This window comes from Ochotona princeps, chromosome 27 (assembly GCF_030435755.1).
Source record: "Ochotona princeps isolate mOchPri1 chromosome 27, mOchPri1.hap1, whole genome shotgun sequence".
Lineage (NCBI taxonomy): Eukaryota > Metazoa > Chordata > Mammalia > Lagomorpha > Ochotonidae > Ochotona > Ochotona princeps.
Genome location: NC_080858.1, coordinates 20,477,856 through 20,493,821, shown reverse-complemented (window position 1 = coordinate 20,493,821; position 15,966 = coordinate 20,477,856). Strand labels below are relative to the sequence as shown.

Sequence of the window (15,966 nt, the reverse complement as noted above, 5' to 3'; positions counted from 1 at the left end):
TGTCAGTTTCACAGGTGGAGGCTTAGTGTGCTAGGTGGAGGCCACTTTCCACGAGATCAAATAGTTTCAGTTATCATTACAGCCCAGCGTGAGTAACACAACAGGACAGGTGTAAGCACCTCTAGCTCCTTTTTTACAGAAGAGGAAGCAGGCTCAGGGAGGGGAAGTTGCTGAAAAAGGTGACAGATCTGGGCGCACGGGGATGTGTTCAGTGTCAGTCCTGGGCCAGCCAGAGGGCCACTGAGGATCAGAGCCGGAGGCGTGGGCAGGCAGAGTTCCCGTGTCTCCCGGTGGACCCCAGCTCCTCCCAACCATGTGGCAGGAGCATCCTGTTTGTCCCCACCCCCACACCTCAGCAACCCTGACCTCCAGAAGGCTGAGGGGGTGCCTCCTCCGGAAGCCCCAACATCCTGCACTCTGCAGAACCCACAACGTGTCAGATGGCCTGTCCCAGCTGCAATGCACAGCCAGCCTGAGTCGGCAGGGCTGGGGCTGCATTACCGGTCCCTCTCAGCTAGAAATAGCCATCCGTCCGAGAAGTGTGCAGTGGCTACGTGTCCATAGGGAAGCAAGGAGGCAGGGCAGAGGGGCCAGAGAGTCCCAGGGTCCTGAGATAGCACAAGCCCGGATGGTGGGCTAGCCTGGGTCACGGGCTCCAGCCAGGGAGGTGAGTGGGAACCAGGATGTGTGAGGCAGGACGTGGGCTGCGTGACAAGCCCCAGGCATCCTGACCAGGCAGATTGGATCCTCTCGAACAGCTAGTGGGCACCAGTTTAACACACACACAAACAGTGCAAAGCTCCTCTCATCCCAGCTTTGAAAGTGTGGCTATCCCTGCTCTGGCTTGGGACAAAAGAATAGATAGGGATAACAGGCGGACAGCAGCCTGGCTGAGCACCACAAAACAATTTGTGTCTCCTTCTTCTCTACCCCTAAAAATCAAATATCTCATGCTCACCCCCGAGAGACATGATTTCCATTTACCCCATTTACTCCATCCTTGCTATCTGCCTACCCTCCTGACTTCAGACCTAAGGACACGTGTTTGGAAACAGGGACATTCCCAGAAAGGGAAGGAGTGTCGTTGAGAAAGCCTTACCTTCACAGGACGTGGACGTGACCCCTGCTTCTGGCACACACTTGAGTGTATGACCTTGGGCAAGTCACCAATGAATCCTGGCTTCCTTCATGGCAAAGATGAGGGTTCTGAACCCTTGTGGGGTTGTGGGATGATCAGAGCAGAGGGTGGTCTCAGGAGGCGTCTGTCACTGTGTGAGACGGGCAGCGCTGGGTCCAGTCCCTGCCTCCCTTAGGGATCATCGGTGGCTGCTGCTTCTGTGTCTCATGCTGCTCTGCTGCTCTGCTGCTCTCCTCCATGGGGTTCCAGGGAGCCTGGGGCATCTGTCACTGTGGTTATTCCTGTCGCTAGTGTGTCCCAATCCTTTCACAACAGAACCCATGGGGGGAAAAACGGTAAGTATTTTCTAAATGTTTTGTTAATGAGCTAGTGAGAGTGAGCCTGTCTGTCTGCTGTTCCCTCCCCCACAACGCCTGCCTGGGCCGGGGCTTGAACCGGGGCTGTGGAGCTCAACCTAGGTCTCTCATGTGGGAGGCAGAAACTCAGTTACTTGTCGCCTGGGCTCCATGTTGGCAGGAAGCTGGAACCAGGAGCCAAAGCTGAGCAGCCAACCCAGGCACCTGGAGGTAGCTTGGAGTTTTAACTGTTAGAAAATGTTAACATTTGTGTGTCATGTGGGATATTCAGGAATCTATGGGTGACAGACTGAAAGCATCAAGGCCACTGGGCAGCTGACACTCCTGGGAAACTTCTAGGACATACGAATCAAGAAGGTTCTAGCTTAGAGCTTTAATATATTTATTCCTTTTCTCATAAGAGAAAAAGTGTGATTTATTGCCAGGCAATGGCAGTCTCTAGAAGTGAGTCCAATATCTCAGCCAAGACACAGATTTATAAAGAAGGTAGATCCTTTCAATTCTAGCAGCCAGGTTTCTCTGGCTTCACAAATGACAATGAGAATGGAACTGTTCAGACAGCCATGCTGAAGGAGCTGGGTGCCACAGGCCCCAGAGCTGGGTAAGTCAGGACCAGCAGCCCTTTCGACTGAATCTCTCTGGATGAGAAGAAGCTGGCTGGAGGAGAACTACCTGAGCAAGAGTGTCCCAGGCCCGTCTTTTCCCCTGTGTGAGTTGATAAAGCTAAGATCAGTACCCCACAGATGAAATAATTAAACAAAGAATGACTCCAGAATCTTCCCTGAGGTCACAAGTGGGAGTGATGCCTGAGAGAAGTGGGCAAGGGAAGCCATGGAAAGCCACCCCTCCTGTGCCCAGGACAGGGCAAGGACCAGAGAGGTGAGGACTGGGAGGCCTCCCACGGGCCCAAGCAATTTCCTTTGTCTCCGTAGCATCCGATGACCCAGTGGTACAAAATGAGGCCAAGCAGAGGAGTGAGCCACCCTGTTAGAAATGAGGTGGACCCAAGCCACAGTGACCCAATTCCAGGCGGTGAGTAGGAAGGGACTCCATAAGCAGCATCAGAAGGCCGGTTCTCCCACCCACCACACTTGGCCACACAACCCCGGGGCCTGGTTCCTGCTCTCCGCAGCAACAAGCCCAATGGTGATGCCTATGGCTCCTGACACCCAGCTCTGTCCTGATTCTCTGATTCCCAGCAAAAGGCTGGTGCAAAGCCGAAAGGACCCTGTGGTCAGCCCGGCTGGCAGATGTTGGAAGGGGAAGGAAACCACAAAAAAAAAAAAAAAAAAAAAAGGAAGTGAATTCGGGCTTCTCAAGTCTCCAAGTTCCGAAACCTCAGATGAGCTCTGATCAGGAAAGGCATACCTCGGGGTCCTACATGGCATACAGGGGATGGAACGCGGAAGACTGGGAACTCCCAACCCCAGCCATGGCCATGGAGAGCCTCAGTTTGGTCCCTCAGAAGCAGCCTGGATGTCACACCGACTTGCAGTGTGGCAGTAGGGGTGGGGCCTCTCTGAACTGACTGCTGGCAGGGACAAATGAGAGAACCAATTTGCAAGAATTTGGGCCTATGTAAATATCAAGGAAGAAGACATTTTCACTAGAAGCTAAAGAGTGGTGAGACGCTGTGGGCACCAGTTTGTGTCCCGGCTGCTCCACTTCCAATGCGGCTCCCTGCTGAGGCGCCTGGGGAATGCTGCAGAGGATGGCCCAAGTGCTTCGTGTGGAAACCTGGATGAAGTTCTAGGATCCTGGCTTTTTGGTATGAAGTCTTTTAGGGAGTGAACCAGTACATGGAAGATCTGTCTCTCCTTCTCTCTGTCACTCTGCCTTCCAAATAAATAAAACAATCAAAAAAGAAGTGATGAGAAAAAGAAAAAAAAAGACCTCAGAAGTAAGGAGATGTGTAGTATTTGGGAGTGTAACGAGGAAGCAAAGTAATATATATATATTTTAATTTTCAGTTTATTTGAAAGGGGGGGAGAGATCTGTCATCCGTCTGCTGGATCACTCCCCGGTGTCTCTGTTAGCCAGAACTGGCTCAAGCTGAAGGCAAGAGCTGGGAACTCAATCCAGGTCTAACATGAGCAGGGGTCCAAGCATGTGAGCCTCTGCTTCCCAAGATGGACATTAACTGAAAACGAAACGGCAAGCAACAGAGCTGGGCCTGGAACCAGGCGTTCTAACGTGGGATGTGGGCATCCCAAAGTAGCCGTTTTCATCACCGTGCTTCATGTCAGCTCCAAACGAACAAATCCTGTATGGAGAAACTTCAGTCCAAACGCTGTGTCCCTCGTCACCCCTCACCCCAAACCTACCCTGACTCCTTGGCTTTGCTCTGAGTGTAGCAAACCCATGCTTGTTCTCATCCTCATAGAGTGAAACCACTTGTACCAGCTGGGCCTCCCCAAGCCAGGGGTGCCCGCTGCCTTGTCTCCCACAAACCCTGGGGACGGAAGCCAGGAGAGGATTACCAGTAAGACGAGTGTCAGCTGAAAAGAAGACGGAGTAGGAACCGCAGAAAAGGAGGAAGGAGCTGAGGCTGGGCTGTGGCTCGATGCCTGGATCCTCCCGCTCCTGCACACTGACGATTCTCTCTTCATACACAAAAAGAGTGATTCACTGATTTTTAAGAAGGGAGTGTGAGAGATCATCCATCCGCCGGTCCACTGCCCAAATACCTGCAACAGCCAGGCCGGGAGTTGAATCCAAGTCTCCCACATGAGTGGCAGGGATGCACCCATGTGAGCCATCACCGTTGCCTCCCAGGGGCTGCATGAGCAGCAAGCTGAAGTCAGGAGTTGGAGCTGGGAACCCAAGCCAGATACTCTAATACGGGAAATTAGTTTCTTCACCACCAAACGCCTGTCCCCATGTGTGCCAGATTTAAAGGCATAATCTCACCTCACTGTACACAGTGAATTTCTGCCGCTTGGGCACATTTCACTTTTCTGAAGCCAGGATGTATGAGTCCCAGCAGTGGTTCGATTTGACACCTATGGAGCCAAACATCGCTGTTGAGTTTTGCCCCCAGTTTTAAAATTTACTTAGTTTTTCACAATGGCTATGGACTTAAGAAAAAAAAAACTGAATAGAAAATGGCAAGAACTTCGCACACACACACATTCTCCCTGTTCTGTATACAGCTTACCCTACATTAATCCCTGGTTTTCATGTGATGTTTGTTTTATTATTGACATATTGTTTTACGCCGACATCCGTAGCTTATATTGGGGTTCTCGCTCTGTTATATAGTTCTACAGATTTCAAGCAATGCCTAACGTCGTAATAAATCCATCATTACTGCAGCATTCACAAGTTTCACTGCCCTAAAAAAAAAAAAAAAAAAAGCACCTTTGTTCAAGTTCTTGGCTTTGCGTTTCCTTCCGTTGCTCATCATCGGGCAGCTGCCTCAGGAGGTCACTGTGCCTCCTACCTGCACGTGACAACACGTGCAGCGTCGGCTGTATGTATCCAGCCCCTTCAAAAGGCTTCCAGAGGGGCCAGCATGATGGCTCAATTGGCTGATCCTCTGCCTACAGCACCGACATCCCGGAGAGGCAACAGTCAGAGTCCGCGTTGCTCCACTTCCAGTGCAACCCCCTGGTGGCCTGGGACAGCAACAGAAGATGGCCCAAGCCAAGCCCCTGCACTCGTATGGGAGACCCGGAGGCAGCTCCTGGCTCACAGCTTCAAACCACTCAGCTGATGCCATCATCTGGAGAGAGAGCCAGCAGCTCTCTCTCTCTCTCTCTCTCTCTCTCTGTCTCTCTCTTCTTGTCTCACTTTCAAGTGAAATAAATAAATCTTTTTAAAAAAAAATTCTTAGAAAATGGAATTAGAAGATAGTTGATCTTGGTGCAAAACTATTTCAATAGCATACTTACAAGGGGTTAGGCAAAAGTGCACAGGAAATGTGTATGATAAAAAAAATTGGACAATCAAAAATTTGCTTTTGTATCTTGCCATGTGCAGGAATATCTCTGCCACATCCAGGTAGTTACCAGGGAACTGTGGATGCAGGGTTGCCTACTTCCAACCTGTGTGTCACTTCCAGCTTCCAAGGCCATCCTAGCTGCCAGCTCCTGCAGTCTGAGCTGTCACACAGGAGTGCCTCCTAGGCGATAGCAGCAGGAATCGACTTGGTTCTGCCTTCTCACCCCCGCACCCCAGGTATCAGAGGAGACCGCACCCCAAACTCCAGCAAAGGCTGCTTCCAGGCATGGGTGCTGATTGAGATCCAGCCCTGAACTCCCTTGACAAGGCCCACACATGTTTTAACCAGCAGGTTGGCTGGAAGTCCCAGAATGAAATGGGGAGGGGACCTTTTTCTCCAAGTACTGATCCTGGGACACAGCTACCCCTGGAAGTCTGCTTGTCAATAAGTACTTGGTTATCAGAGAGAGAGAGAATCTTCCTTTCACTGGTTCCTTCCCCAAATGGTCACAATGGCCACAGCTGAGCCAGTGAGTCAGTAGCCAGGAGTTTCTTCCAGGCTCCCATGTGGGTGCCAGGGAGTCAAAAACTTGGTCCACATTCCACTGTTTTCTCAGGCACAGCAGAATTGGAGCAGTTGACATGGGAGTCAGGTCTGCAATCACCTCAGACAGATTCCTTTGAGGGTCTCCCCAACTGAAATGCTGGACTCAGAACTCAAACCAAGCAGAGAGTGGCAGGACCTGTGACCGGACAGTGGAGTGCATGTGCCTGGAAGGGTGCCCCTCTGCCACTCAGGATGGTGCAGTGGACAGCATACCCAGATGCACACGGAAGATTAGGCAGTCAATTGGCACCTGCAAAGATTTCTGATACCATAGCAGAAGAAGAAGGGCAGAACAAACTGGTCAACTACCCTAGAGCAGCTTAACAGCAAATTTCTGGGCAAATGGAGACTCAAGGGTGGATTGTGTCAGCCAGTGGACCTTGGAAGGATTTCCTCATTCTTGGATCTGCGAAATCGAAAGCATGTCAGAACTATCAAAACCACTTGAAGAGAACCCTCAGAGTATGTTTCATATTGGGGACCCTGGAATGACACTGGGTGACCACTCCACATCCTTAGGTGGTGAGGCGGTTGGGAGGCTGTGTGTGGCTTCTGCCCTTGTCTGCCACTTCCCCCCAGATACAGAAAGAAGATAAAAGTTGTGGAAATAGTGGTCTCATCCACTTTCCCCTAGCCTCAACCCTTCCCACCCTAATCAACTGTGTAAACATCATCAAAAATAAAATTAAAAAAAAAAAGAAGAAGTGGAGCACCTGGAGCAGGAGCCACCATCCACATGGGATGCTGGAGTTGCAGCTGCTTTACTAGTTATGCCACAGCATCAGCATTCCAGCGCATGTATCTTTACAAGGTGGGAGATCTCAAAAGGTACCATTTGCTGCCTGATGCTGTCCTATTAGTTCTGTGTCCTTCAAGATTTCCACCTAAGGGTGCACACCGAGAAAGCGCCGGATGCATCCTTGCTGATTGGAGTTAAAAGAGAAAACCAGATGAGTAGACGAGGTGGGAGATTCAAGGCGTCAGGCCAGCGGGCTGCACAACTGCAGCTGGATGTTTTTCGGAACCGCTGGCTGCCTTCACATTTCCTGGTGGAAATGGGACAGGTCAACAGCCAGCCAGAATCACAGATTAACTTTTGCCCACGCATCATTCACTTTTTGGAGCACTGGTTTGGAACTGTGTGTGTGTGTGTGTGTGTGTGTGTGTGTGTGTGTGTGTGTAACTGATGTGCCTTCCGTGAACCTCAGAAGTCCTTGCCGTTTCTCTGAATGGGCTGATTACAACACAGAGGATGTGGACAGTGGAGTCCTTCCTGCTTGATGTCACTCGGCCACCCTTTAAAAGTATGGGGCACAAAAGGAGGGAACACAGCCTAGGCTCCTCAAGCCCCCCTGGTTCCTGGCCAAGCAAGAGGACCCAGGACCAGGACCGAGAGACCAGCAGAGCCTCTGCGAGAGACGAAGGAGGAAGTGTCAGATTTCAGTCTCAAGCATCTGTTGCTCAGAGCGAGGCGCGATGCTGGGGGCCGGGCTGGGGCTGTGGGTCTGTGTCCTGGGCAGTGTGTGCAGCTGGCGTGGGGTCCGTGCCTATCCCGACACCTCCCCGCTGCTCGGCTCCAGCTGGACTGGCCTGACCCACCTGTACACGGCCACCGCCAGGAACAGCTTCCACCTGCAGATCCACAAGGATGGCCATGTGGATGGCACACCCCAGCAGACCATCTATAGTAAGTAAGGGGCTTTTCAAGGGAAGATCGGGAGCTGCCCTGTTGTCCACTATGGGGAATTGGGAGAGGGCTTGGGTTAGACCAGACTGTTCATTGAGCCAATTATATTGTCACCCAGGAACGTGTGTGTGTGTGTGTGTGTGTGTGTGTGTGTGTGTGTGTGTGTGTTAACCTCAGGAGAGTCCGCCAACCCCTAGTTAGCATTTATTGATTTCTCTCAACACAAAGAACTCAAACCCCTCTTCCACAATGGGAGCCACTCTCTCTCTGCCTTGTCCAAGGAGCCAAAAAAATGTATGGAGAGAAGGGCCAAGAGTCTAGGGGAAAGAGAAGACAGATCAATTGACAGCAGGATTTGGCTCAGAAACTTTGTATTTCTGGAATACAAAGATTACAAACAAGATTCTTGTATCATACCAGGAGTCTCTCTCCAACCTTGAACTTCTAGTATTCCAGCCTCCTAGGTGTTTCCAGGAAGAACCTATCAGATTGCATCAGGATGCATCTGGCCGGGTGCACACCAGCAGAGCCTGCCTCTGTCCATGCATCATTCGCCCAACAGGTTTCCTCATGTGTTGCAAATGGTCGGTGTGATTGGTGATTATTCTTGTGGAACTCAAGAATGTCCAATCAGTGTCTACTTGAGTTAAGATGACCGGCTGTGTGGGAAGTTGGATTACAACCCACAGCAGTCCGTTGCTGAGCTGCTTCTTCAAGTGCACCTGTGGATGTGATTAAAGGGGCGAGAGGGGATATGGGTACTGATGGGTTGTCTGTTTTAGAACACATTAAAATACTGTGAGGGTACAGGAAAATGAACATTACTCACCACAGCTCAACCTTTTTTTTTAAAAAAAGGATTCTCTTTAATTTTTGGACTAGAGTAAGGAAGTGTCTCACAGTGACCCCACTGTGGGCCAAGCGTTCATTCTGCTAGGAATTGCTGCTGTTGGAGTCTGGTGCCAAAATCTCCACTAACCTTGAAAACCTCAAGGGCTCAAGGGATACGGACAGACAACGGAAGGTAGGGGAGTTCTCCCCTAGAGTCCAGACAGGTCCCAGAACCCAAGGATGCAGAATGCAGCCAACAGTATCTTAGAAGCTAAGTTGAGTAGAACAGCAAATATCTGAAATAAATCTGGCTACGCTTGGGGCATCCAAAGCTCATTTTATCTAATGGGCATTTAGTAAGACCACAGCATGTCTGGAATGATACTGAAGAGGAAGATAAAACTCTTTAGTAGACTCATAGGCTGTCATCTCTTCGTGCCTGCCAGAGCATTCTCAGACTTGGAGACAACACAACTTTTTACCTCTCCAGGGAAGGTCAATCTGCCTTCTTCTGCAAGATTAGATGTAATTTGGCACCAGGTTTGTGGTACAGTGGGTTAAGCCACTGTCGGAAAGGCTGGCACCCCTTATAAACTTGGCTCCTAGTCCTAACTGCTCCACATCTAATCCAGCTCCTTCCTAACGTGCCTGGAAGGGCAGCAGGTGGTAGCCAAAGTACTTGGACTCTACCACTCAGGTGGAAGCCCAGGATGGAGTTCCTGGCTTAGCCTGGTCCAAATCTACTTATTGTAGACATTTGGGGAGTGAATCAGCGGATGGGAGGTGTCTCTCTCTCTCTCTCTCCTCTCCCAAAACTCACCTTTCAACTAGCTACATAAATCATGAGAAGAGCACATGTTTTCAAATACAGGATAGCAGATTGATGCATGATGTGGTCTCTTGGAAAGCTTGTCTAGCATCCTACAAGGCCTTTGCAAGGACTCCCCCAGAGCAGAACAGGTCAGACTGACTAGAACGGCGAATCCGTGCAAGAGCTCCGCCTGCCAAGCTTCTCTTCCTGGGTGGCAAGAAAAGCAGTGATCCCGACGACCCCTGATTGACATCACTTTCTAGATCCTGCTGCCTCCCTTGCCTCGCCTGTCCCATAGGAACTTCCTGTCCCAGTGGCTGAATTCGCCTCAGGCTTTAACTCTCTTTCAAGTTACCTTTCCCTCCAAGAGCTCAAAACACACAAATTACATCTGACCTGGCATTTACCATCTGCTGGCTCTGGTGGTAGAATGGAGTGTAGAATTTTCTCCTTTTACAGTAGAAGTTGGGGCAAAGTGGTCATAAGACAAGTGATTAACGTTTACATGGTGTTCTGTAGAGTTTTAACATTATTTCATGACGTGCCTTACACGTCCAAATGTCTTAGGTGTTTCTCCTAGCGTCCTTACCCACATTAGAAAAGAAAAGGTTAAAGAGCTCAAAAAACTGGCTCAAGGTCACACCAGCTAGGTCACTTTGCCCCCAAATCCCATGCTGTTTCAAGGTCACAGGTATTGTAACCCAGTGACCTGTTCCTCTCTTCACCCCTTGTATCTGTACAGACTTCAAGAATACACCTGCTAACATTGCAAAGGGAAGAGCATTCGCCTCTCTGACATTTTCTGAACTGTCATGTGGGTTGGACACAAGCATCTATGTGCCCTCCGTGGCGGCTGCTCATGGCTCCCCTGCAGGTCATTTCCCATTGGGACGGGTCGTGTACACTGCCCACACCAGCTCCGCCAGCATCAGGCCGGCATGACTGTCAAAGTGTGGGCTGGCCAGAGACACACACCTGACATGACACTCAACACTTAGCGGTCACCGTTGCTATCCGTTAGTCTATCAGGCACATGCTGTGATGCTGCGAAGTAGGCAGGGTGGCTGTGGTTATTTGCATCTCACACTGGAGGTGACGAGCTGGAACAATAAACAGGTTTAGGCAGCAGCAGAGTCAAGACCAGAATCCGAGTTGTCTGGTTCCTGCTGCTCCCCTGGCCCTCTTGAGGCTGTCCCCATACCTGGTGTCCTTAGAGCCCATGGCTTCATTTTGTCTTAGTCGTGTAATGATTTCTGTTGGAAGCTAAGAGTATCTGTATCGAGTCGATACAGAGCAGGAGATGGAACTTGGGCTTTAAAAATTTTTTTAAATTTATTTTTACTTGAAAGGCAGATTTATAGAGAGAAGGAGAGACAGAAAGAGAAAGCTCTTCCATTTGCTGGTTCACTTCCCAAATGGCCACAGTGGCTGGAGATGAGCCAATTTGAAGTCAGGAGCCAGAAGCCTCCTCCAGGTCTCCCGTGTGGGTGCAGGTTCCCAAAGCTTTGGGCGGTCCTCTGCTACTTTCCCAGGCCACAAACAGAGAGCTGGAACAGAAGTGGAGCAGCTGGGACTTGACCCAGCACCCACATGGGATCCCGGCACCTGCAAGGTAAGGATTTAGCCATTGAGCCATCGTGCCGGACCCAGATTGAGTGGTTTTTTTCAAACCACCCACGCAGGAGAGTTGGATAGAGTTCTTGGTTCTCTGCAGCTTCAGCCTCAGCCTGGCCTGGTGTTGTGGCAGCCTCTGGGGAGTAAGCGAGCCTGTGGAAGGCCTCTATTAGTCTTTATACATTCACATATTCATTTCTCTCCCTCGCCCTGTCTCTCTGTCTGTCAAAGAACTAAATTTTAAAACCCCAGGAAGCTTTAGGTTTAATCTATGTAGCTAGTCATTAATCTTTGTTAAAATGCACGTGTCCACGGGGATGGACAGCAGGGGTGTCAGACTTGAAGCTGTTGTCAATGAGTTAAGGTGTGGGCGGTGGGAATGGGCTGCAGGTCCTGATTGGAGACCAGCTTTTGAGAAGAGACATCAAATGACCATGAGAGGCTGCATGGGGAATGGGAACCACCCTGTGAGGAAGGACTGGGGACAGCCACAAAGACCCAAGGAGAACACTCTGTCACCCCCTGACACCCATTACACATAAACAAGACAAGATGTCTCTACTCGCCTGGAGCTCACCTCCAAGGAGTCCAGTTACCAACCAGTTAGTTAGAGCCACATGGGTGGATCTCCTGCTATGCCAGTGGGGTGGGCATCGTGCAAAGGGAGCTGAGAGGAGGGACCCATCGGACTAGGGAGATGAGGAGTGACTTAATAGAGATGGTGGCCTTGAAGGCTGTGTGTCTTCTGGGGCCAGCGCAATATCTCAATTGGCTAATCCTCTGCCTGTAAGTGCCAACATCCCTTATGAACACGGGTTCATGTCCCAGTTGCTCCATTTCCCATCCAGCTCCCTGCTTATAGTCTGGAAAAGCAGCAGAGGATGGCTGCTGCATGGGAAAACCTGGAAGAAGCACCTGACTCCTGGCTTGGGTCTGTTCAGTTCTGGCCTTTTGGAGTGTGAACCAGTGAACTGATGATCTTTCTGCCTTTCTCACCTTCTCGCTGTAGATCATCCTTTTCTGGGACTTCCATAGCAGACAGGGGAAGAGGGAGACCACCTCATACACAGTTCTGGGATGCCTTGATGAGCAAATGCATATATTAGACTCTTACATGGCTTGCTGGCTGGAGTGTCAGATTCTGTCTGCAAGCAGGACCTGGAAAAGACATCTCAGTGCAGATGTAAATCCTACAAACACAGAGCATTTGGAAAAGGACATGAGCATGACCAGAGACATGAAGAAGCATTTGGCAGGAAACTGGGAGGATGAAGACAGCTCAGGTGCAGGGAGAGAAACAGGTGCACAGCACAGGTGAAAGAAGGTGGGGTGTTCAGAGTGTCCCCTTGATACAAGGGGGTGCAGCAAGCAGCAGGTGTGTGTGTGTGTGTGTGTGTGTGTGTGTGTGTGTGTGTGTGAGAGAGAGAGAGAGAGAGAGAGAGAGAGAGAGGTAGAGAGGGTGTATCATGTGACATCATCCCAGAGAGCTCTCATAAAGATGGGCTGTCAGAACTCACCTGAGGCTGAGCACTAGGTGCGCCCTGAGTTCCTGACTGGGAGGGCTTTCCCTCTAGGTGCCCTGATGATCAGATCAGAGGATGCCGGCTTCGTGGTGATAACAGGTGTCATGAGCAGGAGGTACCTCTGTATGGATTTCAGAGGCAACATCTTCGGATCGGTGAGTGTGTATTGACCAGCCTATCCACACAGTGATCCGCTTTGACAAAACAGACTCTTCTAAGACAGCTTCCACATGGGGGGTTCCTCACTGATCTGTTCTCAGGGAACACTTTATGAAGTTCAGATTTATACAGCTGGGATCTGAACCCACACAGTCTGGCTGGCCCTAGAATCCAGTCACTTTGCCCCCAGGGTCAATGGGTGCCTATTCTTGTGTGTGGCAAAGACTCCTGTGTGTAAAGTCATGAAGATACAGAAAAGATGCCATAAAGTACGTTAAAACAAGAGAAACGCCAGTGGGGTCTGCTTGGTCTCGTTACCAGCCATCACTGTCGCCAGTCTCCTCACTTTCCCAAACTTCAGCTTTTTCCCTTGGAAAAAGTGAGGTGGAATGATCACATGACCAGGTCAGTACCTTGTGGTTAAGGACCCTGAATGAACTACCACCTCCGCCCCACGTGTGGCAGCTGGTCATTCATACGGGGAGGCAAAGCTTTTCCCAAAACTTTCCAAAGCATGCTGGCCTATCTCAGGAGCCTTTGATACGGCACAAGATTCTCTTTAGCACAGACACACTCCGAGAAATCTCATAAGAGCATATCTGTTGTGATGGTGGTTGGGTCCAGTTTCTAGAATAGTATCTTGCCAGAGCAGATCAACTTTAATTTTTTCTTTTTTATTTAGAAGAAAGGGGGGAGAGAAAGAACATTCAACATTCCCATCAGTGGGTTCAACAGCTCCTAGCCGTGAGATGAGAATTCAGTTGGAGTAGTCCATGTGGGTGGCACGGATCCAGTTACTGGAACCATCATCATTGCCTGCCAGGGTCTGTGTTAGCAATAAGTCTGGAATCAGGAGCCAGTACTGGGTATCAAACCAAGGGACCCGGATGTGGGATGCAGGCATTCCGACTGCTGGGCTAACAACTTTGGAAGTTCAATAAAATACACGGAAAGGCCTTAACAGGCTCTCAGTTAAGCCAGTACTATCCATGGCATGTACTATTACTAATACCAGTACTAGTCAGTGCTTGGCAAAGTTCTTGTCATGGATCGATAAGCCACGTGGCCTCACTGATACCACCAACCTCACTTATCTTTAATTCCACAAACCCTATCCAAACAAGGACACAAACCCAAGCTAACGCCCAGCTGAGAGTTCAATCACCCGATGGTGTGGCTCCAGTCCCAGTGCAGGCAGTGGCCTCAGCTCTCTGGGGATGATGGCCCCCTAGTCCCTAGAAGGCAGAACTGTCACGATCACTTTCCCAAACAAGGGGATCTGGGAGATTCCAAAGTGCTATTTAATGGGGACTAAGGCAACAGATGAACATGCAACGCACGGGGCTGATTGGCACACAGTCTAGGGCCGTGGGAGGAGGTTGGGGTCCGGGGGCGCACAGTCATCAGCTTTCACCTCCCTCCCTCTTGTCCTCCCCCCCCCCGCCCCCCAGCATTACTTCGAGCCACAGAACTGCAGGTTCCAGCAGAGGACGCTGGAGAACGGCTACGACATCTACCACTCTCCGCAGCACGACTTCCTGGTCAGCCTAGGTCGGGCCAAGAGGCCGTTCCTGCCAGGCATGAACCCGCCACCCTACTCCCAGTTCCTGTCTCGGAGGAACGAGATTCCGCTGATCCTCTTCAACACGCCCAGGCCTCGGAGGCACACCCGCAGCGCGGAGGAGGGCTGGGAGCGGGACCCTCTGAATGTGCTGAAGTCCAGGCCCCGAATGACCCCGGCCCCAGCCTCCTGCTCGCGGGAGGCCCCCAGTGCCGAAGACGACGGCCTGCTGGCCAGTGACCCCATGGGAGTGCTCAGAGGCCATAGGGTGGATGTGCACGGGGGTGGGACGGGTAGGGACAGGTGCCGCCCCTTCCCCAGGTTCATCTAGCCTTGCGCAAGGGATCCTCTCTAAGTCTCCTTCCACAAACTAAACTGTTAAGGATCCAGCCGCCTTCGTGGGGTGGAAACAGCTGCTTCTTTCTCTCCAGCCTCTGTCTCTGAAAGTCATCCTAGGGGGCCCCATCAGGAGGGTCTCACTGCCTTCCTAATCCCTCCCCCAAAGACCCCCACCTTTCTGAGTCAAGAACTCCAACAGGTCAATGAGAAATGTCTCCATAATCGCAGGGAGAGACAGGACTCTCCCTCCCCACCCCTCCTTATGTATCTCTTCCCTAGGTCTCTCTTCTTAGTCAGTTGGGTCTTAAGGAAAAGCAGTGGGGCTTGGTGAGCTGCCTGCTCCCGTGGTGCGGGAGGACCGGCCCCCGCCTCTTGCGCCTATGTCTGTCTGCCCTGATGCTGTTGACACATGAGTTCACACACCTGCCAGATTGGGCATGCTGGGGGAACCGCTACTCTCCGGTCTGTGTTGTGCCTCCAACGTTTTTGATGAAGAGTTGATGGGGAGGTTGGAGGGTAGGCAGATCAGAAGCCAGCAGCTAGGACACTCACTGGCCCGAGTCAGAAATCACACCTTCCCTGCCCTTTGCTGCCCTCCAGGCAGCCAGAGTTAGAGGGTGAGCCATGACCCTGCTCTGTCCCAGCTGGCCTATGAGGTCACCTCCCCTCTTGGTTTTTGTGAAATTGTCCCAAGGACTGGCTTTAGGAGCAGGTCGTGAACATCTTCCAGCATGCTAGGACTTGTGCTGCAACATGGAGAAGGCTTTGTTCAAGCTCTCTTATCCTGAACAGAACAAAGCCCGAGGTAGCAGAACAGCTGAGGACGCCTGAGAGCTGGGATTGATGTCTGTCCCCGCACTAGCCGTCCCCATGACTTAGGCTGTGTCCGCAAGGGAGCCCTAACTTTCTACCTCTACTTGAATGCCCACCTAAACGTTAGAATATACATAAGCCAAGCAGATCCCAACCACGGCTTCCGGCCGGCCGCCACTGTGTGTAACCACACCGCCTTACCCTCTAACTTAGAAACAGGTGCTCTGTGTAAGTTGGACCTCGATTCTCCTCCTAATGGTTTGAATTTGAACTTGAAGGGCCAGTTCCTCTTCCAGATCACCCAAACCGTGTCTCCTATAGCCATGCCTAGCAATATTTCCTGTAAGAGCATCCATTTTCTGTTGGGGATATTCTGTCTGATCTCTGGTAGAGGTCCTTGATACTGCTAGCCACCTGGAGAACCCCAAAAGAACCTTGGTAGAGAAATGATTGTAACCCACCAAACTCAATACCACAATGAGGGGGCCGTCCTGGGCAGAGCCGAGGTAACCCCCATGACTTCTTATGTCTCTTTATGAGTGGCGATATTTATTTATTTATTTGGAATATTGTTGCCTGTCACAC

The 15,966-nt window shown here is 50.9% G+C and overlaps 1 protein-coding gene across 1 annotated transcript; it reads left to right on the top strand.

Moving 5' to 3' along the window:
* The first annotated feature begins 7,480 nt into the window (after nt 1-7,480).
* On the top strand, nt 7,481-14,647 carry FGF23 (fibroblast growth factor 23). The gene is made up of 3 exons (XM_004596350.2): nt 7,481-7,730; nt 12,561-12,664; nt 14,120-14,647. Exons 1-3 carry the CDS (start codon nt 7,520-7,522, stop codon nt 14,558-14,560), a joined length of 756 nt encoding a protein of 251 aa, XP_004596407.1. The 5' UTR covers nt 7,481-7,519; the 3' UTR covers nt 14,561-14,647.
* The last annotated feature ends 1,319 nt before the right edge of the window (nt 14,648-15,966 follow it).